This window comes from Numenius arquata, chromosome 4, assembly GCF_964106895.1.
Source record: "Numenius arquata chromosome 4, bNumArq3.hap1.1, whole genome shotgun sequence".
In the NCBI taxonomy this organism is placed as follows: domain Eukaryota; kingdom Metazoa; phylum Chordata; class Aves; order Charadriiformes; family Scolopacidae; genus Numenius; species Numenius arquata.
In genome coordinates this window covers 16,108,554-16,136,547 of record NC_133579.1, presented here as the reverse complement: position 1 = coordinate 16,136,547, position 27,994 = coordinate 16,108,554, and the positions used below count along the sequence as shown (strand labels likewise).

Sequence of the window (27,994 nt, the reverse complement as noted above, 5' to 3'; positions counted from 1 at the left end):
ACATTTATCTTTTTATGCATGTTTCTGCTAGTGTCCTAAACTTGGGTTCCAGCTGATCTAAGAAGTCAAGTGCCTCTTCTTCATGCTGATCACTGCAGCAGCCTACAGAGCCAGCCAAGGATCCTTTTCCTTCATAGTTATATGAAAGGAGATAATCTTCAGAATGCTTCTGTTCTTCATCCTGTCTGCATAGGTGCACCTTCTGCATAGGAAGAAAATGCACCTTATTACTTTCTTAAATTGTTATCCTAAACATATTGCATAAAAATAATTTCTTTTGATTTACCTTTCATTGATTAATTTTTAATCAGAGTGTGTCCTCTAATGGATTCCTACATACAAAAAATGCACATGATTGGTCTATATCATTAAGACTACAAAATATAAGTATTTAATAAAGAAATCATTTCTACTAATCATGTATGTAACAATAAAAGAGGAAGAACCTGTTTAAATAACCTGTCAAGCAACTAAATTCCACTCGAAATTAAAAGACTGATTTACACATAACTAGTTAGGCAAGTAGTGAGAGTTTTTGATCTCCAAAGCATGGAATAACTACATTTCTAATGCTGTACATTCATTCCTGCACCATTGCTAAGCTAAGTATCAGGTTTAAATTAGTACAAAGCAAGCAGTTAGTATAAAAGCAAACAGACATTGTCAGAAAAACTTACAAAAGCTTGAGTAATTATTCTAAATGAGGAAATATTCTAAATGAAAAATAGCATACTGCCTATAGTTTAAGCCAAGAAAGGAAAGTAATTTACACTTATGTCTAAAATATGCAAAAGATGACTGTTTGAAAGGGCAATATTCCAAAGGGGAGACAGGGGAGCACAGGAGAGGAAAAATGAAACCAAACCAAAACCAGAAAGCCACCTTTCTAGCACAAACACCTGCCTTCCTTGAAAAGTCTACATATATTGATCATAACCTACTCTCAAAAAAAACAAAACAAAACAAAACAACAAAAACAACAGTTTCAGAATACTTACTTCACCTAAACGAGGATGTGTGAAATTATGCCACTCTGAGTAGGAATATCTACAAGTATCCACCATAGGCTGTCCTCCTCCTCCTTCTTTGACTGATCCCAGAGTCTGATGTCCGCCTCCCTTGACTGATTCCAAGGTATGCCCTCTTCCTTTTACCATTTCAAATGTTTGCTGATCTCCTGTTTTTATTCCATATCCTCCTTGATCACATGTGCTTTGTAGGGGAATTATATTGTGATCCTAAAAAAAGATGCAGCAATGGGGACAGCTGTACTTTTTTTTTTTCCACCTTTTTTTTTTTTTAATTCAAAAGATGAAACAGCAATCAGGAACTGTCAATGCTGAAAATTGAACTCTCGAGCTTTGTGATGTGATATTTTGAATAAAAAGCTATCCATAGTACTTAGTATATAAAGATCAATAGCTGGAAAGGATACCAGAGGCGCAATCTGCATTTAAATATGATATGAGATCCAAAAACTGGATCTTTATCCCAATGAAAGCTGTACTATAATCCATATGCTAGTTTCTTAAAATATCACGTAAAAATAATGTTTGGTTTTCAAAGTCAACAACCTGTAATCCATTAAGCCAGATATACAGTCATATACATAAGTTTTATTCTGTTTCTTCACACAAGAGTCTGTATAATGCGTGAAATATGGAAACACTAATATGAGATCACAAATTAAGAACCACATTATCAGTTTATAATGGCACTACATTATGCTTCATAGACAATGAGACATTTGATAGTTGTCACTATTAGGATTTCTTGGGTTTCAAGGTGAAGTAAACTCAGTGGTTTTTAAAATAATCTCCTTTTCTTGAGGAGGGCATGGTCAGGGAGTGAGGGACAGAGGAGAAGGGGAAGAGTCTAAAAGAGCCAAGTCCTTGTCTGTGAACACAGTCCTGGACTGGAATATGTTCACAGTAGACTGAATCTTTAAAAGGTTTAGATGCCAAAAGCAAGAACACATTTCATGTACATGGAATGTTTCATTTTATTTTTTACACTGGCTCAAAAATCAACTGTATTTGGGGGTCATTTCTGAGGGGAAGGGCAGAAATTGCACCTGTGATCTACAATGACTATCCACTAAATTTAAAAATCCTTCTCCAAGGAAACATAATAATGTTTTGCCATAAACACACATTCAACATAGGCAAAATAGTAAATTTCTATCTAATCTCATTGTTGAAAATGACTGAGGTGATTATAATGTTCACCAGAAAGTTCCAACTAAACAGTTAAAGTCTGGAAGAATTATAAGCAGCTGGGCTAACAACCACAGGATATGTTTAAATATGTATGGTACTACCAACTCTGCCTAAAGTGGGAATTTTAAAGTTCCTGTTAAGTAGCAACACACATCCAATGATCCCTGCATTTATTGCTTATTTCCTTTACTAAATCACTTACTTGCAGGTGGTCCTGTTCTCAAACTGAAATGATATGGATATCTTAATTACATGTTTCTACATTGAAGTAAATAGACAACTTACCATCACTTCTTCTCCAGGAGCTTCTGTGTTTGAAATTATTAAGTTGTGATTGGCACAATCATCAGTCACTTGCCTGTGCATTACTCCAGAGCCACAGCAGCCACAAATTGTGATCAGGATTACTATGGAAAGGAAGTAAGTGAGGAAGACACTATGAACTTTACCTCATAATGCCATCTACTTCTGTTTGATAATGAATTTTGTTGAATTAGCCTTGTTAAATACATAAAGTATGGTTTAAAAAAATTATTTATTTCCAAAAATGCCCTCAAATGTACTCAAAAATGTACATATATAAATTTTTCCAAACAGCATATGCTCTTTCCACTACACTGCTGAACTATTTCATTGTTCTAAAACGCATCTTGATTTCCCCAAAAGAAATGCAAGCATCCCTTATGAAAACACTGTGTCTGCAAAATTTCAGCGCAGTAAAAAATTAAGACCAAATCCAGGTGAAAAATCATGTCTTATGCCTACAACAAGGTTGTACATAAGACATTTTTCATGTATGAATACACAGATGTCAAATTATGTCATAAGGAACTAATATGCAAGCTAAAGGTCCCAATACCAGAAACTTCTGCTTCACAGAAAAGGTCACCTGGAGGACTTCAAGCATTATGTTACAGAACAATCTTATTTAATTCCTTTTATTCAGCTTATTCCTCCTATAATAATACTTTGTGTTATCATGGAGACTTAGCCAGAAATGACTTCGTATAAAAGCAAATATGAGCAAGTAATACCTCTCCTAAACAAAGAACTAAACATTTCATTCAGAGAACCACTCTTTCCTTCTCTTTTCAAGTTGATAGCTTAAAAATAAAGAAACCCATGAGAAATAGAGCAGTTAGGAAGAACTGCCCACTGAGCAATCTGATCTCTGAACGTATAAACTTCTGTGGAAACTGGCCAAGAGCCACTTTCAAGCTCCTTTAGCTTCTGCAGCTATCAGCTGTCACCAAGATCTGCATCAGTGGTTCTGGCAGGTCGCCTCCTGATGCTGACAGATGGGAAGAAGACATCCATGGCAACACTGAGTAAGTAACACACAGGGTAAAACCTAGCGACAGTAAAATAATGGGCCTATCTGGGAGGAATGCAGTCAAGGGGTAGTGACAAAAAGCCAGGTGATGTTTCACACAGTATCCCCGTTGAGCATCCCCACATCCGAAAGTTTCACCTCCAGGTTGTATTATGAATTTGGGCACCTGCCCTGTTTAGATAAAACATATATCTATCCTTCAAAACATGTGCAGGTCCCAGTGTTCTATCTGCCTGAGTAAGAACAGCTGGCTGAGACTGAACAGGGGCAAGACAGGTTAACCATTGCGAGAAAAAAATGGAAAAGAAAGAAGGAAAGAAAGAAAAAAAAACCCCAACTCTGAAGTATTTGTTACTGTAGCATGTCCTCTGGTGATTTTTAAAGATGTTATTAATCAGACTATGTCTGATGCTGGTAAAAAAAAGATGTGGCTTTGCTATTATGTATCACTGTCACCGCCTCACTGGTTAACTGCACTATCAACCTGCTAAGAATAGTTTAGTCATTGGGCAACTCCAGCAACACAACAAGCATTCAATGGGTCAGTCTGTTGTGGAAGTATCCAACCTGTCCTTCAACACTGCACTCTCTGTTGTAAAATTCCTTGTGAAATCCAATGTCTAAGATACTCCATGTTTTAATCCATGACACAAGAAAGGTCACAAAAAGCTGTAGGACACTGACTTCAGCATTCCTACAAACAGAAATGTGCATCCCCAAACCAGCAATAAGCTCACAAACAAACTTCGCTATACTCGCCAAAGACAAGATCTGATTGAAAGCACTACAAATCTTTCAGTTCAAGTGCTGAATGCATTTTTTGGCCTTGCTAACATGATCACACAGGCTATCTTACATAAAATGTACTTAAAAGAATAAACAGAAACGCACACACAGTAACCATGGGACAAGATGAGAGCAAGAAGCCTGTGATACCGCTACAAATAGAACAGGTACTTTTAGTCAGTGATGAGGGCTATACAAATGCCTAAATAAAAAAAGAAATGTTTGATTCAAGTTTGAATCAGCTCTCTCAGCTAATTTTAAAATTACATATTTTGCACTTCATGTTAAAAACCAAGTGTACTTACGCAGCAATAACAGTGATCCTAAGATCATTGCAAGGATGGCCCATATGCCGAGAGTAACATTTCCAGCAGCAAAGACACGGGGTCCACCAGTGCATTCAGTTGGAGTAACGCAATCACAGTAGTTAACTTGTATGTAGTTCTCTCCTACCTTTCCTCCATTATCAGTCACACTTACAGGAATCTTGTATATTCCAAATGGAATATCACCCTTTGGTGAAAGATACACAGAATTATCTGTAAAAAAAAAAAAAAACAAAACCAGATCTAGTGTTAACAATACCTGAAACCCTGTTGTCACAAATATGACCAGAATCACAATCTTCCCTTCTGTTACAGCTACACTGCTACCAGATCCACATTAGCTAGCGCACAGCTAGCCTAAATGTGTTGACACAAAACTACATCTTGGAAGGATTTATCTTTTCAGCACCTTTTAAATGTTAGAATTGAAAAAGCAAACCTTATACAGCCTTCTGACAACATACGATTTGAAACTGTGAAGTTGATTCAGTTCATTATAGTAAATGACACTATTTGGACTTACTAGGAAAGACCATCAACTGAACTGAGATTTATTAAAAAGACTTCTGGTAGTTTGATTGAAATTAATCGTAAACTTAATTTATACATTTTCCACTCTTTAACTCTATTGCTATATTCAGTTGCAATGGCTATATCCAGTGGGAAGTAAAATCCATTTAGTCTGCTGCCCTGCTTAGAGGCAATGATTGGTGACCACGTTTCAAAGGACGAAAGAAATTATTTGTTAAAAATATGTACAAGATAGACACTGAGGTACATAATGGCTGTTTTATGATGAGGTATATAAAACTACGTGTCATCTAAAATGTTTTTTCAATTTGCCTAATATAAACCTCGAAACTCTCAGATGCTTTTGGTCTCCGACTTTGCTGTCTTTTAGCTTTCATTACTGAATGTTTGCCGGAATACTTCAGAATCAGACCCTTTTCAGGCTAGTTCATGACAACATAGTAGCAAATGTATGTCCTGCTCTTGTCACCAGCATCTGGCACCCACCAGGAAACCACCATTGGCTGTAACTTTTTATATTAGCAGATTTTAGGAAACAGTAATTCCTTTGGTAATAAATTGTTTATCTACTTCTATCAAATTTATAAAAATTAACATAAATATATTAAGGGAGATAGTAATGTTTTCTTTCGCCCAGTCAGCTTTACCAAAAATGCACTGGCTGACAGAGGTACTAAGGAAAAAAAAAAAAAAAAAACTGTCAGGATTTTTTTAGTCAGCTTCTAATCAATTTTAGGTAACTTTTCAATTTTCCAGTTATCCACCATAATAGCAGTCTAAGAAAAGTTCTATTTTTCTTTGGAGTATTAGCCGTTTCATTCTGAAATTCCTGATGAATTAAGAATGTATACTTCCTTTTCCAGAGGTGTTGATGCAATGGATTACACTGGTTTTTGTTCTCCCACTTAATCTTTTTACATCATAATTTTAGACAGCAGCTGATTGCTGACTGGGGATAGATTCTCGTTTACAGTTTAAGAGGCAGAATATAGTATCCTTTTCCTTGCCTTTGTGATGCCAACAATGCCACCTTCTTAACTCTGCAAACCGTTCCAAACCCAAAACAGTTAAGGTAAAGAATACTTTAGCTGCTCCCCTTTATTTCTTCATCTCCTGTACCTTGAATGAAACTGAGATGTCTCTGAGATCATCAAGGTTACCTTGTTAGCCCCACTGACTACACCAATTCCCAACATATATTCAGCCAATCTATTCTTACAGTCCGCCCAAAGCAGAGGTAGCAAAGCCTCCACTGGCAACCTACAGCTAAGCGAGGAGGAAGATGTCTTAACATACCATTGTGTCGAGTTATCTTCCAAGAGGAAGCCAAGCTACGGTCATTTATGTGAAAAGCGAAGGGTGTGCCGTAAGGAGACTCATCACCATCCTGTGCAGTCAGGCAAATCGGTTTTCTGTCTCTGCACATTATATATTCGGTTTTAGCGATTCGTGGGTAATTCTTGTTCCCAGGCTGGATGACAACCTGAATCGTTCCAGTGCCTGTTTTGCCGTCTATGAGATGAAAATAACTACTTTTAGCACTTACTTCAAACATTCACATATTTATTTCTAGTCCAACCTTTCACAATGAAATATCAACTGTAGTATCCAAGTTTAGAATTAAGGTGGAAAGCAGCTGCTAATTTAGCAAAAAGGAGAGAGGAACTTCTCACAGCTCTCTCTTGGCTGCTTCTCTTTGCTTGGCTGGTTGTAGAACAGATCAACAGCTCCCAAAGCTCCGTATTCCACATGTGTAGACTGTATTTTGTTGAGCACGTGTATCTGTGTGGGGACAGATACCGTCCTAACAGGAAGATGAGAGGAGAAAGAGCCCATAAATCAGGGGTAAAGGATGCTATGCTAAACTGAGAGTCAAAAGCAGAAAGTGAAGGTCTCTATCCTTTTTATTTCTGGAAGGAGAAAATAAATTACACTTTCTTTACCCTCACTTCCCCTGGGAACAGGAACACTTTCAGAAAGAGCAGGCTTTTTTCTGTCCTCTTTCCTCTGAGACACCATTCAGCAGTGACTCATACTACATCACCAAAGTCTACAAGTAAGAAGTGAATGAGCTCTCCCTCCTAATTAAATTTTTTCCAGTACAGGAATGCTTTTCTATTCCAGTGAAATTACATCATCTACCTATTAAAACTTTCTCTAGACATACGTGATTGCAGATGCATATGTCATGTTTACTTTACATGCAACAGTTCTAAAGAATTTAGATTCATATTATTTACATTTAATTTTAATATGCAAGCTTTGAACAGAGTTAGAATTTTTAGCTGTAAAGCAACTTCCAAAGGTCTGCTCTTTACTCCCACTGATGTTTAAGCACATAAGGGCTCAAACTAAATCCTGCCATTGGATTTATAAAGGCAGTCCATTTTTCTTTTTTTTGTAAGACATATTTTAGAATTAAAAGTGTGACCTAACATTTTTCTTTGAGAATCCACTTGCTACACTTAACATTTGGGAAGTGAAAGGTGGATTTAAACTTCTTGGGTAAATGATGGTGAGGCAGAACTATGTTTTTGCCTACAACAAATGCATATACCAAATTAATCACAAAGAATAGATGATCACCCACATTAAATCAGAACCAAAACCTGGTGTAGAATGAGAATCTGAGTGTACAACCCTTCCTCTACAATCACAGTAATTTGTAAGAGCTCATCACCTGAGCAACACATAGTGTGAACGCTGTTACAGAACCTAGATAACTGAGAATAAGAGTAAGAGCACAGTACCACACAGCAATGAATACAGCTATTCTCAGAGGTCCTTTTAAATTAAGAGTTTCCAAAAGCAAGTAACCAAGAAGTCAAACAGAGGAGGAAACAGTAAGAGTTGCAAGATCAATAACTTTTTTTCAATAAGTTCTCTCTCTCTGTTGTCAACTTCACAGCTGCCAGGTGCTATCACTTAAAAAACAAATAGTCTGGAAAGGAAAGGAATACAATCCACAGGAAAATCTCTCAATTTAAACTTAACAAAGGATTTTAAATGGGAGCAGATAACTTCTGAAAACATTGAGAATTTGCCCCTCTTTCTGCTGTATAATATTCCCTTAGCTTTCAATAGAGCTATCCCAAAGACAAGACAATGGACTTGGAGGGCTTCTGGTCTGAACCAGAATAGCTGTCCCCACACTAAATTTGCACATAAACAGATGACCACAAAGAATACTGACAACATTTAGTACTCACTTCTGTCTATTGCGAGGACTGTGATATTGCATTGACCTCGTCTCATTTCTCCTACATCTCGGTCCAAGACTTTAATGGTTCTGACTTCACCCGATTTTTCATCTATGCTGATCCAATTACACTGGCCAGGTGGTATCCGGTAGCTGTCAAGAATAATTTGTTTGTTTAGCTAAAGATCTAAAATATACATACAGATGTATATGTACACACACGTACATGCATATATAGATACACAGATACACATACACTCAGGTGTGTGCACATACGCACACATACAGAGCATCAACAACTATTTCCCTCTTCCTCTACCCTGCCCATGCTGTACTCCAAATAAACTAGTAGATAACACTGTTTCATACCATATGCCTTCGCTATTTCCAGTTTCTGGATCTTCTGCAACGTATCTCCCAATACTCGTCCCAATATCCTCACATTCTTTAACATCGATGCGTAAGTGACAGGGTTTAAACACTGGCCCCTCATCCATATCCAGGACGTGCACTGTAACAGAGCTGGTGCTCTGGGAAAGTTGTTGGGAATGTGGTGCCAGCATGTAGGGTGCCTCGTTGTTAACTGCAATCACAAGGATCCTTTGCTTGGCGGCCTCATAGTCCAGTCCCTGTAACGAAGGTGGGGTATTGATTTTTTTCCTTCAAACCAACACAAAACTTGCTATTGTTTTCACTGCCCAATTATTAAATAGATAAAACTGTACCACATTTCTTTACAAAAGAAGTCAGCTATCCTTCTGGAACATCCAGCTTGAGACACAGTAAAAGGACATGATTTTAAAAAAAAATGTTAAGTTCTAAGTTAGTCAAAGAAAAGATCCTGAGGAACTACCCCTATTAAGGTAAGCAGCACCACTGTAAAATTTTAGATTAATACTCTGATAGTTAATTACTAATAGAACTGAGATAAGAATTAAATGTCGGGGAGATTTTCTCCTCATGTATCTAGTTGGCCATTATTTTAGGTTATGTATATTTCCTTTCCAGCACAAGTCAATCACACTTCTTGCTACCACCTACATTTATTTCCCAGTGAGACTTCACACATTGCAAATACATCTGAACTTGTGGGATTAATCAATAAGTATTTACCATTTACGTTTCAGACACTTTTCCAAGGTCAACATATGCCTTTAATAGGGCTATTTATACCCTGAAGTCACAATATTCTCTAGGCTACTACAGCATTACACTAAACATAAGAAATTTCAAATAAGAAATTTCAAATGGGTTCATATACCAGGGACGTATCTTTAGAAAAAGCTCTAATGATTACCAGCAACAATTTTAACTGGCATCTCTACCCTTATGATTTACATCTTCAAATTTTAATATTAATCTTCTCTGCTCCTTATAAGTTACCTGTTATTGCAGTTTTAACAGATAGTGAAAAAGCAGCATGAAGAGGCAAAGGGACAGGTACAGTGCTTCTTTTACCTCACATCTGTAAAGTACTGGGTACAACAAGCAACTAACTAACACATAGTCTTATACATGGGTGGACCCTCTCACACTCCAGAAAAGCAAACCTCTAGTCACTACTATCCTGCAAAACAAAACCTTAAGAGTTTTATGCAGAGTTGGTAAAATTAATCAATTCCCAGACAGAACAAAACTAGAGGAGGTGCTCGTTCCTCTCCTCCTTTGCAACACTCCCATTTGTGTTAAAAACCCAGCCATGATGTAACCCTCAGTTACATCCCTAAGTCTAAACAACTCCAACTCTGGAATCAGGCAAAAGCACCAAGGTCTTCTGAAATGACAAACCAAAGGGAATTCCTTGAATTATGCACACATGAAACTGAGGAGCAGTCTGGAAGATGAGTTTTGTACGTTATGGACCCCACATGAGCCTCATTTGCAAAGCATTATGCAATCTGCTCTAGAAGAGAGTTCAGATTGTGAAGAAAGTATGATTTGCCTGAGAGTTATATATATTCTTTGAATAAAAATGAGTTCTAGATTATTGGTTTTAAAAGCAACGCCTGAAGACACCCAAATTTTCCTCTGGTAGTTCCATTTTTACTTACCTTAACAACACACAGTATTCCTTCATTTGTGTTTTTATCTGTTGTAATTTCAAAGGACCGATCATCATTTCCTCTTATAATTTCATACACTGCTCCTGAGCCAGGTGAACCAGCTTCATCAAGATCAACAACAGAAACTCTCAGTATTTCTACATTCACTCTGTTTTCCTCCACTCGCGTTTCATACTTGGAGTATCAAAAAACAAAACAAAACAAAACAAAACAATTTAAATCAGAGAATACTGTTCCATGATGCAGGACTGCAGAAGACTGTATTTAAATAAGACTACTTAAACCCAAGGGGTCAATTTACCAAGCTGCTGTAATGATTTATTTTGTTTCCATACATTAGCATATTTCCCCCACTCCTCCTTTACACCCTAAAGTGAAACAGTAAACCTTTCCTGCCAGCACAACTGAAATCTCAGGTCCTTCGTACACTCAAACTATCACGGACGTAAATAAGTCCGGAATTCTCCTTCCAGGAAAGGTAAGTTAGCACAGTCCCCCTCAGTTACATCAGCTATAGATGCCAATTTGTGTACAACAGGATCAAGCTGAGCATTAGAAAAGGCATTGGCGTAAATTAAAAAAAAAATATATAAACAAACCACAAGAACTTTAAGAAAAGGCAAGAAGGGTGAAATACAAGCAGAAGTGAATGAATGAGTCACATCAGCTTTCTCCCAATGGCCATAAGGCAAATGACTCAAAACAACTAACATACCAATAGGTGTAATTACCAAACAGCACAACAACCAACAGGGCATTCTCAAACGTCTATATTGGCATTAACTCTCTCAGGGCATTGGGTTTCATATTTAAGGGACTGCTCATCAAGAAATTAGAAAGAGGATTATTTTTTTATTTTTTTTTTACCTTTTTACAGACATTTCATTGATGAAGACTTACTTGTGTCTGTTTAAAGGATGGTGCATTGTCATTTGTATCTTCGATTCTGATGACAACTGTTCCTGTAGTGCACAAACCAAAAGGCTGACCGGCCATATCTCTCACTTCAACTAACAAAGTGTAACTGGATACCAGCTGAAAAGATTAATAAAAGCATACAGAAGTTTGACATACTCATTTTTTTCAATCACATAGTTACACATGAGAATAGAACTATGTATTTTACTCCCATTCCCCAACTCTGCTCTAAACTCAGTGCTCCTCTACCAAATGAGTCTATTAGCTTTGGGCTTTTTCCCTATAGTTACAATGGGAAAATAAGTAAAATATTTTTCAGTGGCTAAGCGGCATGAATTCAGAATCTGTTAGTAATGTGTATGCTGTATCCTGTATCAAATAAAGCTTCTCACAATGTCAGCTTTATTTTCCAATACCTGAAGTTTTGGAAGATGCAAATGATGTGCTTTAATCTGCTATCTAGTTCTCCCCTTTGACAAGGCAGAGTATTCCCGTAGGTTTCCAGCTGGTAAAGTGTTTCAGTGCATGTCTCTTATTTCAGCGAGGATGACCAGAAATGGTGTGCTGCAATCACTGCCTTTGTTTGGGCTATACATGACAAGGCAATGCCTGCCATTGGAAGGAGTCAGCGCCCTTATCAGTTCCAAGGGGATCACTGATAAGCAGCCCACTTAAATCCCCGACTTGAGTCACAACAGCAGAAGGCTTTCCTTAGCCTTATTAATACCTGAACAAACCAGGGAAGGGGGACCAAGGAGGAAAAGGGGGACCAAGGGGGACAGACACTGGGCACAAAACAAGAGATTTGTAAATCAAGATAATAACTCCAGTTCTGAATACCTGGAAGTAGCATTAAGTTTCTCAGGTGGAGGAAAGAAATCTCCTGTTCCATTTCATAAGTTTACCTTTAAAAGACAGAGAGTGGACCCACTTTTCAAGCTTTCCTTCCCTCAGTAGTCACTGTGATAATTTCCTTAGTAGCCACAGTGATGCTCGCAGTCACTGCATTTTTCTCTTGCTAAAAAAGTTGCTCAGTGTACCTGCAAGCACGCAATTTTGCAACACGCTGCTAATGTGGATTTCCAGCCATGAAGTGACATCAGTATGCCAGAATATGACTCTTTTTATCCTCAAAAAAGATGTGCCTGTATCAGTGTTTTTTTCTAAAATGACTGTCTTATGCTAGAAATATTTCAAAATATACATGCCTGTCAGTTTTTCTAGTGTAAACAATCTCTCACGTGACATTTTATCAAAAAAAAAAACCCAAATCCAAATAAAATAAAATCTAAAACCTCCTGTATCTTATTTACTTGAAAGCTAACTGATAAGAATAAATAGTTTGCACTTTAATTTTAGGAAATGTTATATTACTGTTTAGGTTTCGGATATTGGGAGATATTTCTGTTTAATATAGTATGACTAACTACTTCCAGAAAAGCTGGTTCATCTTCCCTGTAAAGAAAAAAGAAGGACCTCAAATGCAGCTTGATTAGGATGAAACAGTGGCTCATGGGATTCATGAACAGAGAAAGAATAAAAATCCATAGGATTTTTAATCCATAGGTTGAATAAGAGAGCAGTAGGAGGTCCCCTGCCAAGATCATCTAGAATATGGTAGATCTATGCAGAAACTCTTTAACTAATTACAGGTCTCTGGAAAGCTTCGGCAGCTCCTTAGAGAGGGCATCAAAAAAAAAAAAAAAAAAAAAAAAAGGATAACAGAAATGGTTTATCTGGTGATTCCCATGCCAGCAATTCAAAGTTAAAAATCTACTTGTGCGCACTAGATGACAGCTAAAGATGCTTCAGGAAAGATCACCTCTCTGTCCAGCTGCGGCAATAATACAGCAATGACACCCGTGTCACCATGTAAAGAAAATGCTGGGGTTACTGGTGGATTTTGTGACACAATGCGGTATTTCAATGTAGTATGCAGAGTATAAGGCTCATCTCTGTCCTCTGCAGTCACTCTTCCAACAACTACACCTGTGAACACAATACAGCAATTTTTAGTTCCAGAAAAATCTGTAAATAAGAAAAAATTATTTGAACAGGTATTTCTATTTTAGATACATGAAAATAGCTATTTGGTCATTTAGCTCTAAATGAAAATAATACTAAAGACACAGTAAATAGTAGTAAAAATACAGTAATATAGTAGTAAAAATCAGTAATTGTCTATTTCAATCTTCTGGCTATTTTTTTGTTTCTTAGACAAAGTTGTAATTGTTGCAGCTGTTAGATAGAATAATCAAAAGAAATACTAAGAGTTCAGATTTCAGTGTTTTTGAGAATGACTTCTACTTGAGCATCCCAAACACAGCTCAAGAGGAGTTGGAGGGGGAGGTTTGGTGCTTTCTGACATAGTTCAAACTGTAGTACTGCCTGTTGGGGAGAGCTGCTGTACTTCATCCCTATAGCCCGAGTGGTTTTCGAACTTCACTTGAAATCAGTAACTCACCCAGTAAGGAGTAGAGCAGCTCAAAGAATGAAATGCGACTGGTGTTTTGGGGTGAATGGAAAGACACTTTGCTTCCTTTTCTGCGAAGTAAATTAAGACTTTCCCCACTCTATACCCCTAGCCTAAGAGATGAGTGAGGAATGACAAACCGTGGGTTTTGCATTTCTTATTCTCTGCTTTTGCTTTCTCCCTGCTTTTGTCCTCCGTTACACAGACACATGAAGTCAGTAATGGGCAAATCCCTGCCTTTTACAGGTATGGGCAGAAGCAAGATTTTCTTCACCCACCCCTCTCAAAAAGTTCATCAGCTTAGACAACCACTGTAAGCTTAATTAAAGGCATTTTACACCTTAGAACACCACCAGTTTAGTTGTTTAGGAAATTAATTTGTTAAAAATTGCCGTTCTGTCAATCAAAACATTTTATGGAAACAGGTCATTTTTGGGTAAAATGAAAAGAATAATGTTCTGAAGTTCTTATACCACTTTAGGAACATTGAATTATCTCTGTTTGCAAAAAATCATTTTTTAAGCAATGCTTTTCAATATGATTGAGATAGCATTTTGGAATTTCTAATAATTAAGAAATCTTGAGCTGTTCTTTGCAAATTCAGCCGTTGCTGTAAAGAAATACTCTTTAGTAAGCCCCAGTGAATTGATTAAAAGGCAGAATTAGACCTAGTCATACTGGTACATAACTGAGTTGAATAGTGGTAACCGTGTTCACTGATTTAAAACAATTCTTACCAGGTTTGGAATTTTCAAGGACAGAAAACTCAAAAAGGTCCTGTGTAAAATATGGAGCGTTATCATTATCGTCCTCTATCCTGATTGTGTGCACAAGTGGTACCTCTGGCGAATAACCATCTGGAGTGGTTGCAAAGCAAATGATCTGTAAGACATAAATTCAGTAATTCGCTTTATGCTTAAGTAACATGAAGTATTATTACACTTTTAGTTCAATGGAAGCATCAATAAAATGACACAGCGTGCCAAGCATACCCTTCTCAAGACCAGGCTCTTTAGCCACATGGAAGGGGAAGTGGCTGGTACCTTACAATGAAAGAAAACCTTTAAATGCTTTCCAATCTTTCCCCTTTCCATTCCTTGCACTACAAATATTTGAATCACTTTCTTCCCTTCCCCCCCCCCACCCCCAACACTGTCGAACACTTTTTCCAAGCCTCTTGAACACATTTTTTTCCACGTGTCTATGAGGCAATCTCAGCCTTACCAAAAATTTAGATAATCTAAATATTGCTATTTTGAAAAAAAATCAAGAACAGCAAAGCTATTTGCCCACTACAACATAATCTACTAAAATGCAGTAATAGGTACTGCAAGTTACCTAACTATTTAGAAACTGTTTGTTACTACTAACTGCCTTCTTACACTTCTCAGCCAGTAGAGAGAGCAGTGTACCTTATTAACAAAATACCAAAACGGAATAGCTTGAGAAAGAGGCTCAAAAAATCACAGCCGTCTGGAGTTTCTCATCATTGAGTTTTTATGCAGACCTTTTCAACCTTCCCTGAAAAACTCTGGGATAAGTTCAAACTCTTCCCAAAAGTGATGCAAATCCAATAGCTCACTACATTTATGCTGTAATTAGAGTCTAAGCAGTGAAAAGCAAAACTACTCTCGAGATCTAGATGACCAGCTATTTCTCTATTTGTCACCGGTTTCATCTCTACAACACCAAAGATATCACCCAGAACAGATAGCTGATTCCAGATCTTGTGTGCTTCCATTTTCCCCTGTAACCCAGCTTTCAGATATATGCATGACAGAAAAAAAAAAAGATTTAATTATATTTACATAATTTAGGCCTGTACCTGAAAGCTTGGATATTGTTCACGGTCTACTGCACGAGTAGCAAATATATTTCCAGTTTCTCTTTCTATGTAAAACAAACCCTTTGGATCTTGATCAATTCCCGGTCCACTTGCAGAATAATAAATGGTGTAGTTCTGAGCTGTGTCTGACTGGACCTATAAAGAACATGTTTTTAAGCCCATGAAAAAACAGCAGCATCATTCTAATACATGTTACCCCTTTTCATTATCGTACTTAGCACAAACAGGAACACTTCAGAAAAAAAAGAAAAAACAAACAAAAAAAAAAAAAACACAAAGCTTGTTTTACTTCTACTTCTTTAGCAGCTTAAAGTTCACAGAATAGGAGAACAGCTTGCCATGTAACTGCCTTCCTTTATATTGTGTGTACATGAGAAGGGACAGTTAAGTCAAACTCAGAAATGTTCGAGAGACAGAAATATCGAATAATCAAAGAAATTTAGCGTGTGCATACAAAAATTATTTGAAATCTAATCTCTCTAGAATACTGCACATACAAGGCACATTCAAATACAGGCGGCTTATTACTTCTGTCCCTGTTCAAGAGATTTTGGTTTTAATGCACCCATTGAGAATGTGGTTTGCAACTAGGGAAGAAAAAGCAAAGGAAGGAAGGAAGGAAGGAAGGAAGGAAGGAAGGAAGGAAGGAAGGAAGGAAGGAAAGAAGACCTACCTAGAGTACAGTCCAGAGATATGCCAATTCAGATAGCCTCTCTGCATCTCATTACAAGCACCAAGGAGGTAACATTAGCAGTTATCTATTTATAAACACTCTCCTCCCCAAACTTTCTTTACCTACTGAATGCCAGAAGTTATGAAGGTAAGATTAGTAGAAGAATGATTGCTCTGCACAGACTCTGTTATTACACTTGTCTCTACACATCTGCTACCAGCCACTCTGTAATCTAGTGCAGGCTAGATGGATCTATGATAACTTTAGTTCTTGCATTTCTCTTTCACGCCTACTTGTTTTCTTACAGCAAGTACTTTTCCTAATAATATAGGCCATGCTCAGTCTTCAGTGCTACAGGTCTACACCCCGAACTCCAGAAAGGATGTAGACATGCAGGTAAGATTTCCCCCACTTCTTGTCTACAAAATCTTTTTCTAGGCAACGTTTTGGAGGGATTTGTTTGTTGTTTCTTTTTAATTACACACTTCGCTGATTCCCAGGCCAAAGAGCTCTCTTCTGATAGCAAGCCTCTCTCCTTCTTACAACTTTTGCGTATTTCCAGTTCATTCCAACAACTACGATCACAAGTTATGTCAGCTACAAGATCACTAGATATACAATGAACAGGACAGAACATGACAGAGGAATAATAGCAGGAATGGCATCAGTAGAGAATACAAGAGAGCTCACTTTTGTTCTTCTTTTATCATAAAAGTCACATACAAAACTAGCTTGTGTCGTAAAATTAGTATTCGTATAAAATATACCTGCTGTATTTGTAGTGGAAAAGGTCCCAGTGAGTTCTCTATCATGACAGACGGGATAGGGCCCCACCTTCTTTTGGTTCTCTTGAGAACTGTATCTCTAGCCTGCCTGGTCTTCTGTGTCTGGGTCTAGAAGATAAAAAGACAGCTAAGAATATATCCATATATTCTTAACTGTGCATACTGTCGCTTAACTACTGTCCTGCATTTCCATCTTTTTTCCCTCTGTTCCAGTTTTCCCACTGATCATTTGTTTTTCTGAGGTCTTAATTTCTGATTATACCTCTGCTAGTATTCCAAGAGTTTTTCCATTCGTCGGAATACTTTGCACAAATAAAATCTGCTTTAATGCCTCAAACATGGCTTTTAAGATTCTCAGTGTTCCCGATTAAGCTCCTTGCTAGCATCTCCCATTTCAGAAAGGAAGTCTGATGACTTAAGCAACAGACAGTAATTAACAACTGCTAAATAAAAATACACTCTGCACCAGAGTACTTGATTATCGAATTCCAAAATTCAACTACTGTTACCCAGAATGAAGCTGTACTCTGTGAAACAGCATTTCAAGTAAGGTATCTTGAAACTAGAAGCTCACCTTTTTTTCTTCTTCCACGAAGCTAACATGTATTTTCTTTTGTACATGCTCTTGAGTGTCTTTAAGTAATATGCTAAAAGTCTTTTTCTCAGCAGACAAAGAAACAGGAGATGTTGTATACACAGAACCATCCTCTAGAACTTTAAAGTTCCCATCACTGGAACTGATAAAGTCTGCAGACTGAAGGCATTCTTTCAAATCAACTGTAATAAAAAAATATTCAGAAAATAACTCAAACAGCAAAACAATAACATCCATCACAAAACAAACAAACAAATTTTCCTAAGTAAAAATTATATTTAATGACACGTGGAGTCTCCAAGAATTTGGTCATTCAGTATTTAAGCATCACAAATACAGATTCTAGAACCTATTTATGCTCTCAGATTTGACCAAGTTTACACAAATTTCCACTCTTGTGTTCCTAAGTGTTTCCTAAAGGACACGGGTGCTTCACAGATGTCTTTCAACACGACACTATTACACTGGCAACATTATTGAAGCATCAGAGATGAACTAATACATTTAAATGCAAAAAACATTGTAGACACGCTTATTATTGGATCAGTAGCTATTAGATTTGCCTTGTGCTCCATGTCCCACAAAATCAGTGAAGATGATTAATTGATGCAAATGCCCAATGGAGATATTACATCTTGGAAGTTTTGCCCTCAGGAGGAAAGCACTGACTGGTACTATGTGATTTAATAGTCTTGGGAGGACAAAGGCCTTTAAATTATGAGGCAGACAGATGGGAGAGATAAAGACTAACTCTAGAACAAACGATTGGCAATTTTTTAATATGCACATGATAGAATCCTATGCAGGTTACAGGAAGTACTAGGTAAGTTCAGCATACTTCTCAGGTATTTTTTACTGCATCTGCTATCAACTGTGGCTAAAATAAACCTTAATGCACTTAAATAAACTTGGTTCACCAGCGAGTACTTCATCACTACAGCTGCAGAAAAGGCAAAATCAGGATAATCATAATGAACTGCAGTAGGACCACAGCACTAAGCAAGAACAATTTGGCACCCTGAAGGCCAGAGACCTAAACTCCCAAATAATGATCCTTGCAAAGTACAAGATGTGTCATGTTTTCAATACTCCTTCAATGATATCATAGTTGATGGGACCTTGCACTATGAAAACTGATTGTAAAACTCCCAGAGTAGATTCAGAATTTCATCCCATGTAGATGATATTTTCAATAAACTAAATTTCATTTCTCTTTTAAGAATGCGAGAAGAGATGGGAAGTATAATTTTAAATATGATGTGATTTCTTCCTTTTCTTAAGTCTTTCTTTTAACTGTTCAATTAAACATTTCCTAGACTTTTTATAGTACTGCAGCAGTGACTCCTCTCCCTTGTCAATCTGTACAATGCCTCACTTGAAGGTGTCTCATACTTCTGCATATTACAGCACTGCATTTCCAAAAATATCAGATTGGAGATTTTGTTTCTGATGGTTACATGAGTCAACATTACACTCAGTTAGCCATAGCTTTGTGGGAACTTTTTTCTTTACAGCTTCTCGTATACATTGCGTAAGTCAGAAGTGTAAAAAGCCCTGCAACAACCAGGAAAATCCTGACTCATTTTATTGTCAGGTATGGTCCTTGTATCAATGCAAAATATATTGCACTTTCTCAATAAATGTTTGAGTAACGTCTGTTAAAAGTTTCAGAAAAAAAAAAAAAATCAGTTATGCAAATTCTTTCATAGCACTGTAATAACATGAAGCTTTGTTTTTATATAAATCACGATTATTTACGCAGAGAAATGCCAAAGTCTCTGAGAACATGTTAAACACTTCAACAGCTGTAGTGACCTTTCATTTTAAAATGTAACAGTAAGGTCAATGAACTTTCATTTTTAAAGTTAAATTCCTTGAGCACTTGCATGGTGATGAACTACCAATCAATTTGATTTGTTCCTTCTGTAGGAATGTGGCTTAGGACGGCAGATTTGGAGCATGCCCCTCTGTTGTCCTGGGGCTCACACAGGGCACCTCTGAACCCTCAAAATCAGTCTTGGGCAGCACAGAACCCTGTAGCAGCTCTTATGCCACACCTTTAAAAGCTGCCTTTCAAGGACAGGTCTGAAAAAAAAAGGAGGAGGGTGGTTTCTGGTCTCCCATATTCCTCTCAGTCACCTGCAAATTGCCCTAAATCGAGACCATCCAGTCAGACGGGAGCACTCTCCCAAACCAATGTGCAATGCAGGACCCCTCTGCACCCCCTCTCCTTGGGTGCCCTGAACACCCCAGCGCTGCTGAGAAGTCGCAGCTGTGTTACACAGAACAGCAGCTTCTGGGTGCTTTGCTTGTGTGGGTTTTATCTTCTTTATTTTCTTTTCCATTATCCAAATGACTTACTGACTTCTTCATATGACTCTGTGGGTTATGGGCGCACTCTGGAATATTAAGCCACTCATTTAAATACTAAGCCCTAGACTCCAAATTTTGAAACCATTAAACTCTGCCATTCTTGTTTTAAAATAAATACTGAAAGCTGACAATAGCTGTTTACGCAAAAGTCAAATGGATGCACGGAGCCAGCGTTCAAATCCATAACAAACATAGGGCGTATCCTTCATAAAAAGGCTGATCCAGCTGTTTAACTGGCTGTCCAGTCATCCATTCATTCCATTAAAAAAAAAAAAAAAAAAAAGTCTCCTTCACTGTTAACAGCATCTCCAGCAAAGGTGCAATGTTGTATTAAGATGGACATCTCGCAGTTTCTCACCTCTGCCAACTAACGTGTCGGCCTCTAGTTCAGAAGGAACATGAAAAATTACTTTCTTGCAAGCTTCACAGCACAAACTCAGTACCTAGAAAACAAATTAAGAAATCAGGAAAAAAAAAAAAATTACATACTATTTTGAATAATAACTACAATTACTGAAGCTGTCTTTGCTTTGGTTTGTTTGCTTTTTAAGACAAGCCAGTGAAAAGGCACAGAAAGGACTCTTCAACTAAAAAGACAAGTACTCTGTAGCTTAGCATGTGAAGTTTCAAACTGGAAACAAGATCTGACCACTGCTCCTGGATCTGTCTGTCCATGGCTTGTGGTTTTTTTTTCCTAAAATCACGGCAGCACTGACATCAACAGCAAGAGTTCCCTTTGACCAGATGATTTCACCTACACTGTCATTTTAGTAGTAGAAAGACACAATACAGCTTCCTCCCATAGCATTCTTGGTCAATTTAGATCCAAGGTCTCTAAGTATTAAGGTTCAACCCATCAAAACTCAGTTGGGTAGAACTGCGGTGATGCTTAACATTAAAGGGGCAAGTGTCTTATTAAACCACATGACGACACTTGCACTTACATATCACTTCACAACTTCAAAGTGCATTCTCAACAAACTAATTAAATCTAGCTTCGGCAATTAGATATGACATAAATAAAATGTTGTGTATCACAGCAGTCCACTCCCATGTAACCACTTACAAAATGGGGTCCTCCTCAAAATTCAAATGAGTAGTAGATAACCAGACCTTTTTATAAGAAGAATCATACAGAGATACAAAGATTCTCCCCTCAGCACAGAGCAATTTAGTCCTGACCTCAGATTATATATGTGTGTGTGTATACATATATATATCTCTTGCCTAGTTTCTATCCAGATGTTTAAAATTGTAATCCAAAAATCACACAGACAATTAAACAAAGAAATAGAGAAATGTAAATAAACATATTCACCCTTTTAAGTACATTTATTCTTTCAGGATGAAAGTCTAGCGAAAAGGAAAGTCATCTTTATTTTGCACATACCTTTAGGATTAAAGGTATAAAGCAGTAAATAGCTAATGGAAATTCCAAAAATGACTTGTGATTCTTATTAAGAAAATATTTAAATAAAAATACTTTTAAATCTCCAAGACCTTAGGAACTTTTAGAAAAACTACGATCAGCTAAAAACAATAAAGTTGAAATGTGGAATTTAATCACTGCATTAAAGCAATTTAAATGCTGTGTCTGCATCATAAAACCTCTTCACACTGTTCCTTATATATATATATACAGATGTAAAAATATTATATATAAAACAATCTAAACCCAGACACATAGAATCATCCCTACTTATGTATTAGCAGGCACTTTCATTATTAACAGGTACTTAATAAAAGACTCTCACATGATACACATTGTATTAATTTTTAAGTTATAAAAATCCCACCATCTTACTACATTGTTCTAAGATATTTTAAGACTCAATGACATCTAATTTTGAAATAGTAATGCCAGGATAGTCTGATGTCAGCACGAAAAACTACTGAAGAGTAAATATGGCAGTTCTTCGTGGATATCAAGATGAAACACCAGGTAAAAATAAGCTGTGAATGGCTTTACACAAAGGCGACACTTCAGTTTTTTGAGTTTAGGTGTTCAGGTTTTTTCTACTTGACAGGGGAATGCTTTTACTTTTTTTAATTAGATGTACGAGTAAACTCGCTAGGGTTTCTTTGGGTTTTATTATGAATATCCTAGCAAAGGCAGACACGCATAATGTCTGCAATAGCAACGCTTCCATTAAAATGCACATATCTAATGAGTATGAAAATAATAAATTCAGTGTTTCAGCACTACCGAGTATTTTTTCTTTCAGGCTCAAACGATCATCTGCCCTCTTTTTGTGAACAACGATAACAGGGTAAGAAACAAAAGATAAATCACTTTCACTCATACACCAAAAAAAAAAAAAAAAAAAAAAGAGAACTACTCTCCTGATCTCTCCGACAATTGCTTTTCTGTAGTTGATAATTATGTACAAATACAGTACATTCATTGAAGGTAAAGGAAACCGCTGAAATTGTTCAATACACAACTAACTCTTCCAGAGGAGTTTAACACGCTCCGCACCATAAGCAAAACCCTTCCCATGGAAAACGGACAACCGTCGGGGGGGAGGGGGGAACAGAAGGGTGAGATTTAAATGAAATGAACTGCGGTTTAATTTTTTTTTCTATTAATTACCAGCACTACCATTAACGACCAGACCATGTGTCCACCACGTAACCTCACGGCACGCTCCAAAAGCCACCCGACCACCAGTCCGAAAGTCAACCCAGTAACCAACTGATTCTCTCTCTTCGCCGACTCGTCGCGTCCCCCCGCCCCCGCTCCCTGCCCGGCTGCGGCACCCCGAGATGCGCCCCGGGGCCGCGCAGCCACCGCGCTCCGCACCCCTGCGCGCCCCTGCCAAGGACCCCGACGAGAGAAAAACGTATTGGGATAAAGAGCCGGAGATCAACCTTTCGAAAGTTTCTCCTCTGCGCTGCGCACCCGCGGTGAAGCAAGTAGCAGCGCGGAGAAAAGCCACCCCTGCGCGGCCGCGCACCGCCGCCGTCCCGCTCCGCTGCCCCCCGGCGCCCACCCACTCACTCATTCACTCACCAGGAGGCCGAGGACGAGGCGGGGGGCTGCGGGGGCCATGCTGCGGGGGGAGGAGGGGGCGAAGGGGCGATGAAGCGGGGAGAGAAGCCGCCGTCGGTGCTGCCGCGGCGAGAGAGGGGAGGGAGTGCGCGGTGGCGGTGCTGAAGGAGGCGGAGGTGGCGCGTCTCCGCGGAGGGACGTCTCCCTCTGTCCCCTCCCGTCTGCAAGAGGAGCCGGCCCGTGGGGAGGGTGGGACCGCGCGCAGCAGCGGCGACTTTAATTACTTTTTTTTTTTTTTTTAACCCCTCCTTTTGGGTAATACCTGTCGCGGGCACGGCGCTGGGACACCCCGCCCGGCCCGGCCCGGTCCTGCCCTACCCTACCCGCCCACCTCGTCGGCGAGGCGCTGGCCCTCCCTTCCCCTCCCTGCTCCGCCCCGCCGCGGCGCCGGCTGTGCGCGGAGAGGCGCGGATATGAGCTCGGCAAGACTCAGCCTTCCCCCCTGCCCCGCGGAGGCTCAGCGCCCCGCGGCCGACCCCGCAGTGCAGCCCCCACCCCTCCTCTGCCCCGCCGCGGCCGCCCGCCGTCCCGCGCTGCGCGGGGCGCAAGGCACAGGAAGCGCGCAGGGAGCGCGCGGGCGGGTCCCGTCCCGTCCCGTCCCGGCGGGGCGGTGTCGGTCCCCGGCAGGCCGGTTCGGGAGGGGAGAATGAGCCAGGGCCGGTTGGAGGAGCGCGGGTGGTTACCGCGAGCGAAACCTTCGGCTTTTTTGGCCGGATTTCTGGGGGTTTTGGGGGAGGGTGTTTGTGTTTTGTTTCAGGCCACCTGTGCTCACCTGCGTCTGCTCGGTTTCAAGAGTGGCTTCAGATGAATAAAAGCAAAAAGAAGAATAATAAACACAGAACTGTGGTTGCACAGGCGGGAGGTGGGCTTTCCCGGGGAACACCCTGCAATTGAAGAGCTTTCAGCCTGAGCGAGGAACAGCGCTTCTCTTGCAAGCTGGTAGATACAGGGATTTTTATTTCATGCTTTGCTTCAGACACAATTATTACCGATTTGTAACTTTTTGTATCTGCCAATCAGAAAGCACATCAAAAAGGAGATCAAGTGGACTAGTAGCTACATTTCGGTATCTACTTACATTAAAATGCACAATTAAGAAGCAAAAATTCTAAAAAAAACCCCAAACAAATAAAAAAACCCTTCCAGTTTCTCACTATTTCAAGCTATTAAGGGGGATCAAGGACCTTGTTGCATCTGAAAGCATGAGACATCCAGTTCTTGAGGACAGTGATATTATGGGGGGCAAGAAGGTAGGGAGAGGTGTAACCATCGGGCAGTTGCAGTGGGACACTTGAACATTTGTGTGGGCATAAGAAGTGCTGGAATGGCTGAAACCATGGCCATGTTCCTCCTCTAGTCCTGTGGGCAATCCATAGAGCTGTGGGCCCTGAGGACCAGTTAGAAAGGCATGCATCCTGGGACTGGTGTGCTGGGAAAGCCAGAGGTGGATTGAAAGAGTTCCTTGGGCATAAGGCACTGTGATAACCTGTGGTAACCCATGATAACCTATGATAACATTGACGACCATGTGCTGCAGTATCCCATGGCAGGTTGGAGTTCCAGGCTGGCTCTGCTGGTGGTTGTACCATAAACATGCAACATTGCAGCAGGCTCCATCTTCACACAGACTCAGTGGGAGCAGAGGAAAAATGGCTGCAAAGTTTCATTTTGTGTTTGAGCTGGTAAAGCCTGATTTGTCTTAAGAAGCGACGTCATATCCCTGGCCTTCCAGTTAGCTTCACCTCGTGTGTCCCGCCGCAGGCATTCACGTGAGCACACAGCAAGAGCCCACTGTCCCCTGCAGTCCCCTGCAGTCCCCTGCAGCTCTACCCAACCCTTCACTTTGCCGTAGTGGGTTTCACAGCTGGGTGGGAAGCGTGGGGCCTAATTTCTAAATATTTTAATTCATTATGCTCTGTTCAAGTAATTGTGGATGTAGAAAGGGAATGAATTTGCCTGGACATGCAATCATTTCCAAACGTAATAACCCAGAATACTAACCTTGTGGTCAGAACTTCATTTTTTGAGCTTTTTAATTCTTTGTTTGGTGCCAGTGTGGGACAAACCCACATCTGTCAGAATAGGTGCCTAGAGTTTGTTGACCCAGACTGTCTATTCCAAAGCCCTAATTAACAATCTTAAAACTCTGGTCTGGCTTCGTACCACTCGTGTTTTGCTTCTCCTACATGCCATTCAGTACTTGCAGTAACACACTGGACCCCTATGCTGAACATGGAGCTCCTGTGATTGTGAGATTTCTGCAGGAGTTTACGGGGAGACTGGGCACATACTGGCAGGAGAGATACAGGCAGGAACAGCAATGGGATGGGGTCATGGTACCCTCAGCCTAAGGCTGTTGGAAATGTCATAGTTGGCAGCCTTGTTCTTGCTTACCCTGGTCATCGGTTTATAGCCACAGTTGGAGAAAGCACATAGGGCTGGATAGGCCTTTGGGTCTGACACAATGTGGTTGGTCGCTCACGTGCTCCTGTGCTTCCGTGAGCTTCTCCTGGTAAATCTGAAGGCTTCCTTAGTGTCAGTAGCGTCAAAGTTGCTCTGTTGTTCAAAAATCCAGTTGGAAATGCCACCTGAGTGAGTAAATAACTTTTCATTGCAGCACTTTTTCGAGTCATTCATGCCGCCTTCATCACCAGGAAGCATTTGTGCAGCAGAGAGGTATTTGAAAATGGGCTGGCCTGCCCATCAGAAGAGTTATGTTGTGTAACTGCAGTAAATCCCTGCCCTGTTTGCTACATATCCATGAGCTTACGGATACATTTCAAGGCTTTGTTTGAACGTGAGGAATCTCTCATAGCTGGAGCTCTGAATTAACTTTCTTCCTTTGCAGTTCTTTTGACCATGGGTGTGTATGGGTAGGCTTGTATTTAAAGTTCCTGTGAGGGCATTTTTAGGGCTAGAATCAAGGAACGAGAATATGAGGGGAAAAGCAATCCTTTTTTTCATGCTACTTTGGGCAAAGACACCCTACAAATGTCCACAACAGAGTCACATCATTGCAGAAAGAATCCTCCAATAATGTTGAGTCAAACTGTGAGAGTATTATTCAGCGTAGGCTTGGAGAAAAAAAATTTTAAAAAAAAGTTACTTATAATTTTGTTAGCTCGCAGCCCACTTAGTGTATGGGATTATTAAAGTGTAGGTGCAGTGAGCACATGAATACGTATGAAATATTGGAGAAGGGTTAGCGTGACTTTTGTTATATCTCACAAATCAACTGCAGTGTAATGCTGGACTCAATAAGCTTATTGCTAAGTTTCACCTAATCAGTGCAGTAGAGTTCAAAGAGTTTGATAAAGCCCATCACCAAAAAAATCCTAGAGAAAATTGCAACTGGAGGAGGGTTTTTACTGTGATCATAGGTGGTTTAAAATGGGGAATAGAAGATGTATGGAAGTTCTGCTCTAGGGGAGGTTGACAGCTGGAACCTGTCCATATATTCATAACAGATCTGGGAAAGGAGATTAATAGTAACACAGTAACAGTGGAGAATGTCATATTCACAACAGCCAAATCTAAGGCTGACTACCCAAAGTTACACAAGATTATTTCCATATTGAGTGAACGTGTGATAAATTGATAACTGAAATTTTAAATGAATATAATTATGGAAAGATTAACTAAAGTGGTAAGAACAGAATGACAGGCTCTAGCCTTGCCGTTACCTCACTGAGAGTAGATTTAGGACAGTTCTCTGAGAATATCATGAGCTCAGTGACCAATGTAATCAAAGGGAAATAAAACAGCAATAATTATTTGAAAAGAAACGACATAAGCCTCTCTAGGTGTAATTTTATATGTTCTCTTTAACCACAAGTACCTTCATATATTAAAAACAGTTTGCAGTTCTATAAACCCATTTCATAAAAGCAGCAGTAGAAGCAAAAAAAGGTACAAAAAACCAACCAGAAAAGATTGTGGTTATGAAGTCTAAGTGGAGCAGGATTCTTGAGCTTGGAAAAAAGAAGTGGGTGTGGTATGGTAGAGGTCTACACATTTAGCAATGATACAAAGAAGATGAGTTGGGAAGGACTGCTTAGTGTTTCTCATAGTCCAAATATCAGAATAATTAGACCACAGATATTGAAAGTGGTTCAGAAAGCTGTAAAATGCTTATTGTTGGAAATTGGCAGGATATATTACAGCAAGGAAAATTCAATATTTTCTGATTTCTACTCTTTTTCTCTAAAAATTAGTTACTTTCTACTGCTGAGGGCAGCAGACTATTGAGATAGAAGAGCAAACCAGTTCTTACTGCTTCCTTACATAGTTCAGAGTACTTTCCTGGCTGGCTGTGCTCAACTCTTCACACCACGTGAAGCAATGTACCACTGACAAAGGATTGGGAAAACATGGAAGCCACTTTTCCCTGTGCAGCAGGATGGTGCAACCTTTGCTACTCGAGTAACCCAAGAACCTGTAGCCAGATGTTTATGTTGGAAGCATCCTTGGATGTAAAATTTGCTTCCTTGGTAGGCCACCTCAGAAGACAGAGGCCCAGCACATACTTTGGTCAGGGGTTTCTGTTACTGTGCATTGTTAATAAAATGTGCTATATGTTCTTAATTTAGGTCAGGCATACTAATTACCTTAAGGGTGCCTGAACAATAAACAACAGTGACCCTAACTGAGAAACTAATTAGCTTTGAAAATTTGGCTCTCTTAATCATCAAAGAAGATGGGATAAAGCTCATCTTTAATTTAGAGAATAATTATTATCAGCGGTGTGAAGCTTTACACATTACTCATTCCCACATGAGGGCTGGATTGAATAAGATTCTGGAGCCTAGAGACTCGTGTTGTT

At 39.3% G+C, this 27,994-nt stretch overlaps 1 protein-coding gene across 1 annotated transcript; it reads right to left on the bottom strand.

The window, feature by feature from the left end:
• Positions 1-4: 4 nt before the first annotated feature.
• LOC141463794 (desmocollin-2-like) lies at positions 5-23,172 on the bottom strand. Its single transcript, XM_074146412.1, has 16 exons — positions 23,134-23,172; positions 20,479-20,563; positions 17,727-17,929; positions 17,135-17,260; positions 15,674-15,829; positions 14,586-14,730; positions 13,198-13,364; positions 11,358-11,492; positions 10,446-10,631; positions 8,764-9,023; positions 8,405-8,547; positions 6,492-6,707; positions 4,644-4,877; positions 2,505-2,626; positions 999-1,238; positions 5-202 (listed from the first exon to the last, which is right to left on the bottom strand). The coding sequence occupies exons 1-16, from the start codon at positions 23,170-23,172 to the stop codon at positions 5-7; spliced, it is 2,655 nt and encodes an 884-aa protein (XP_074002513.1).
• Positions 23,173-27,994: the final 4,822 nt, after the last annotated feature.

What these genes read in the sequence shown, in the direction of transcription:
- LOC141463794 (XM_074146412.1), bottom strand. Translation starts at nt 23,172, where the DNA reads ATGGCCCCCGCAGCCCCCCGCCTCGTCCTCGGCCTCCTG. An exon ending in GAAGATAACTCGACACAATG is followed by an intron (nt 4,878 to 6,491) that starts GTATGTTAAGAC and finishes TTTTTTTTACAG; the next exon opens with ATAATTCTGTGTATCTTTCA. An exon ending in AGGATCACTGTTATTGCTGC is followed by an intron (nt 2,627 to 4,643) that starts GTAAGTACACTT and finishes TCCTTTCCATAG; the next exon opens with TAATCCTGATCACAATTTGT.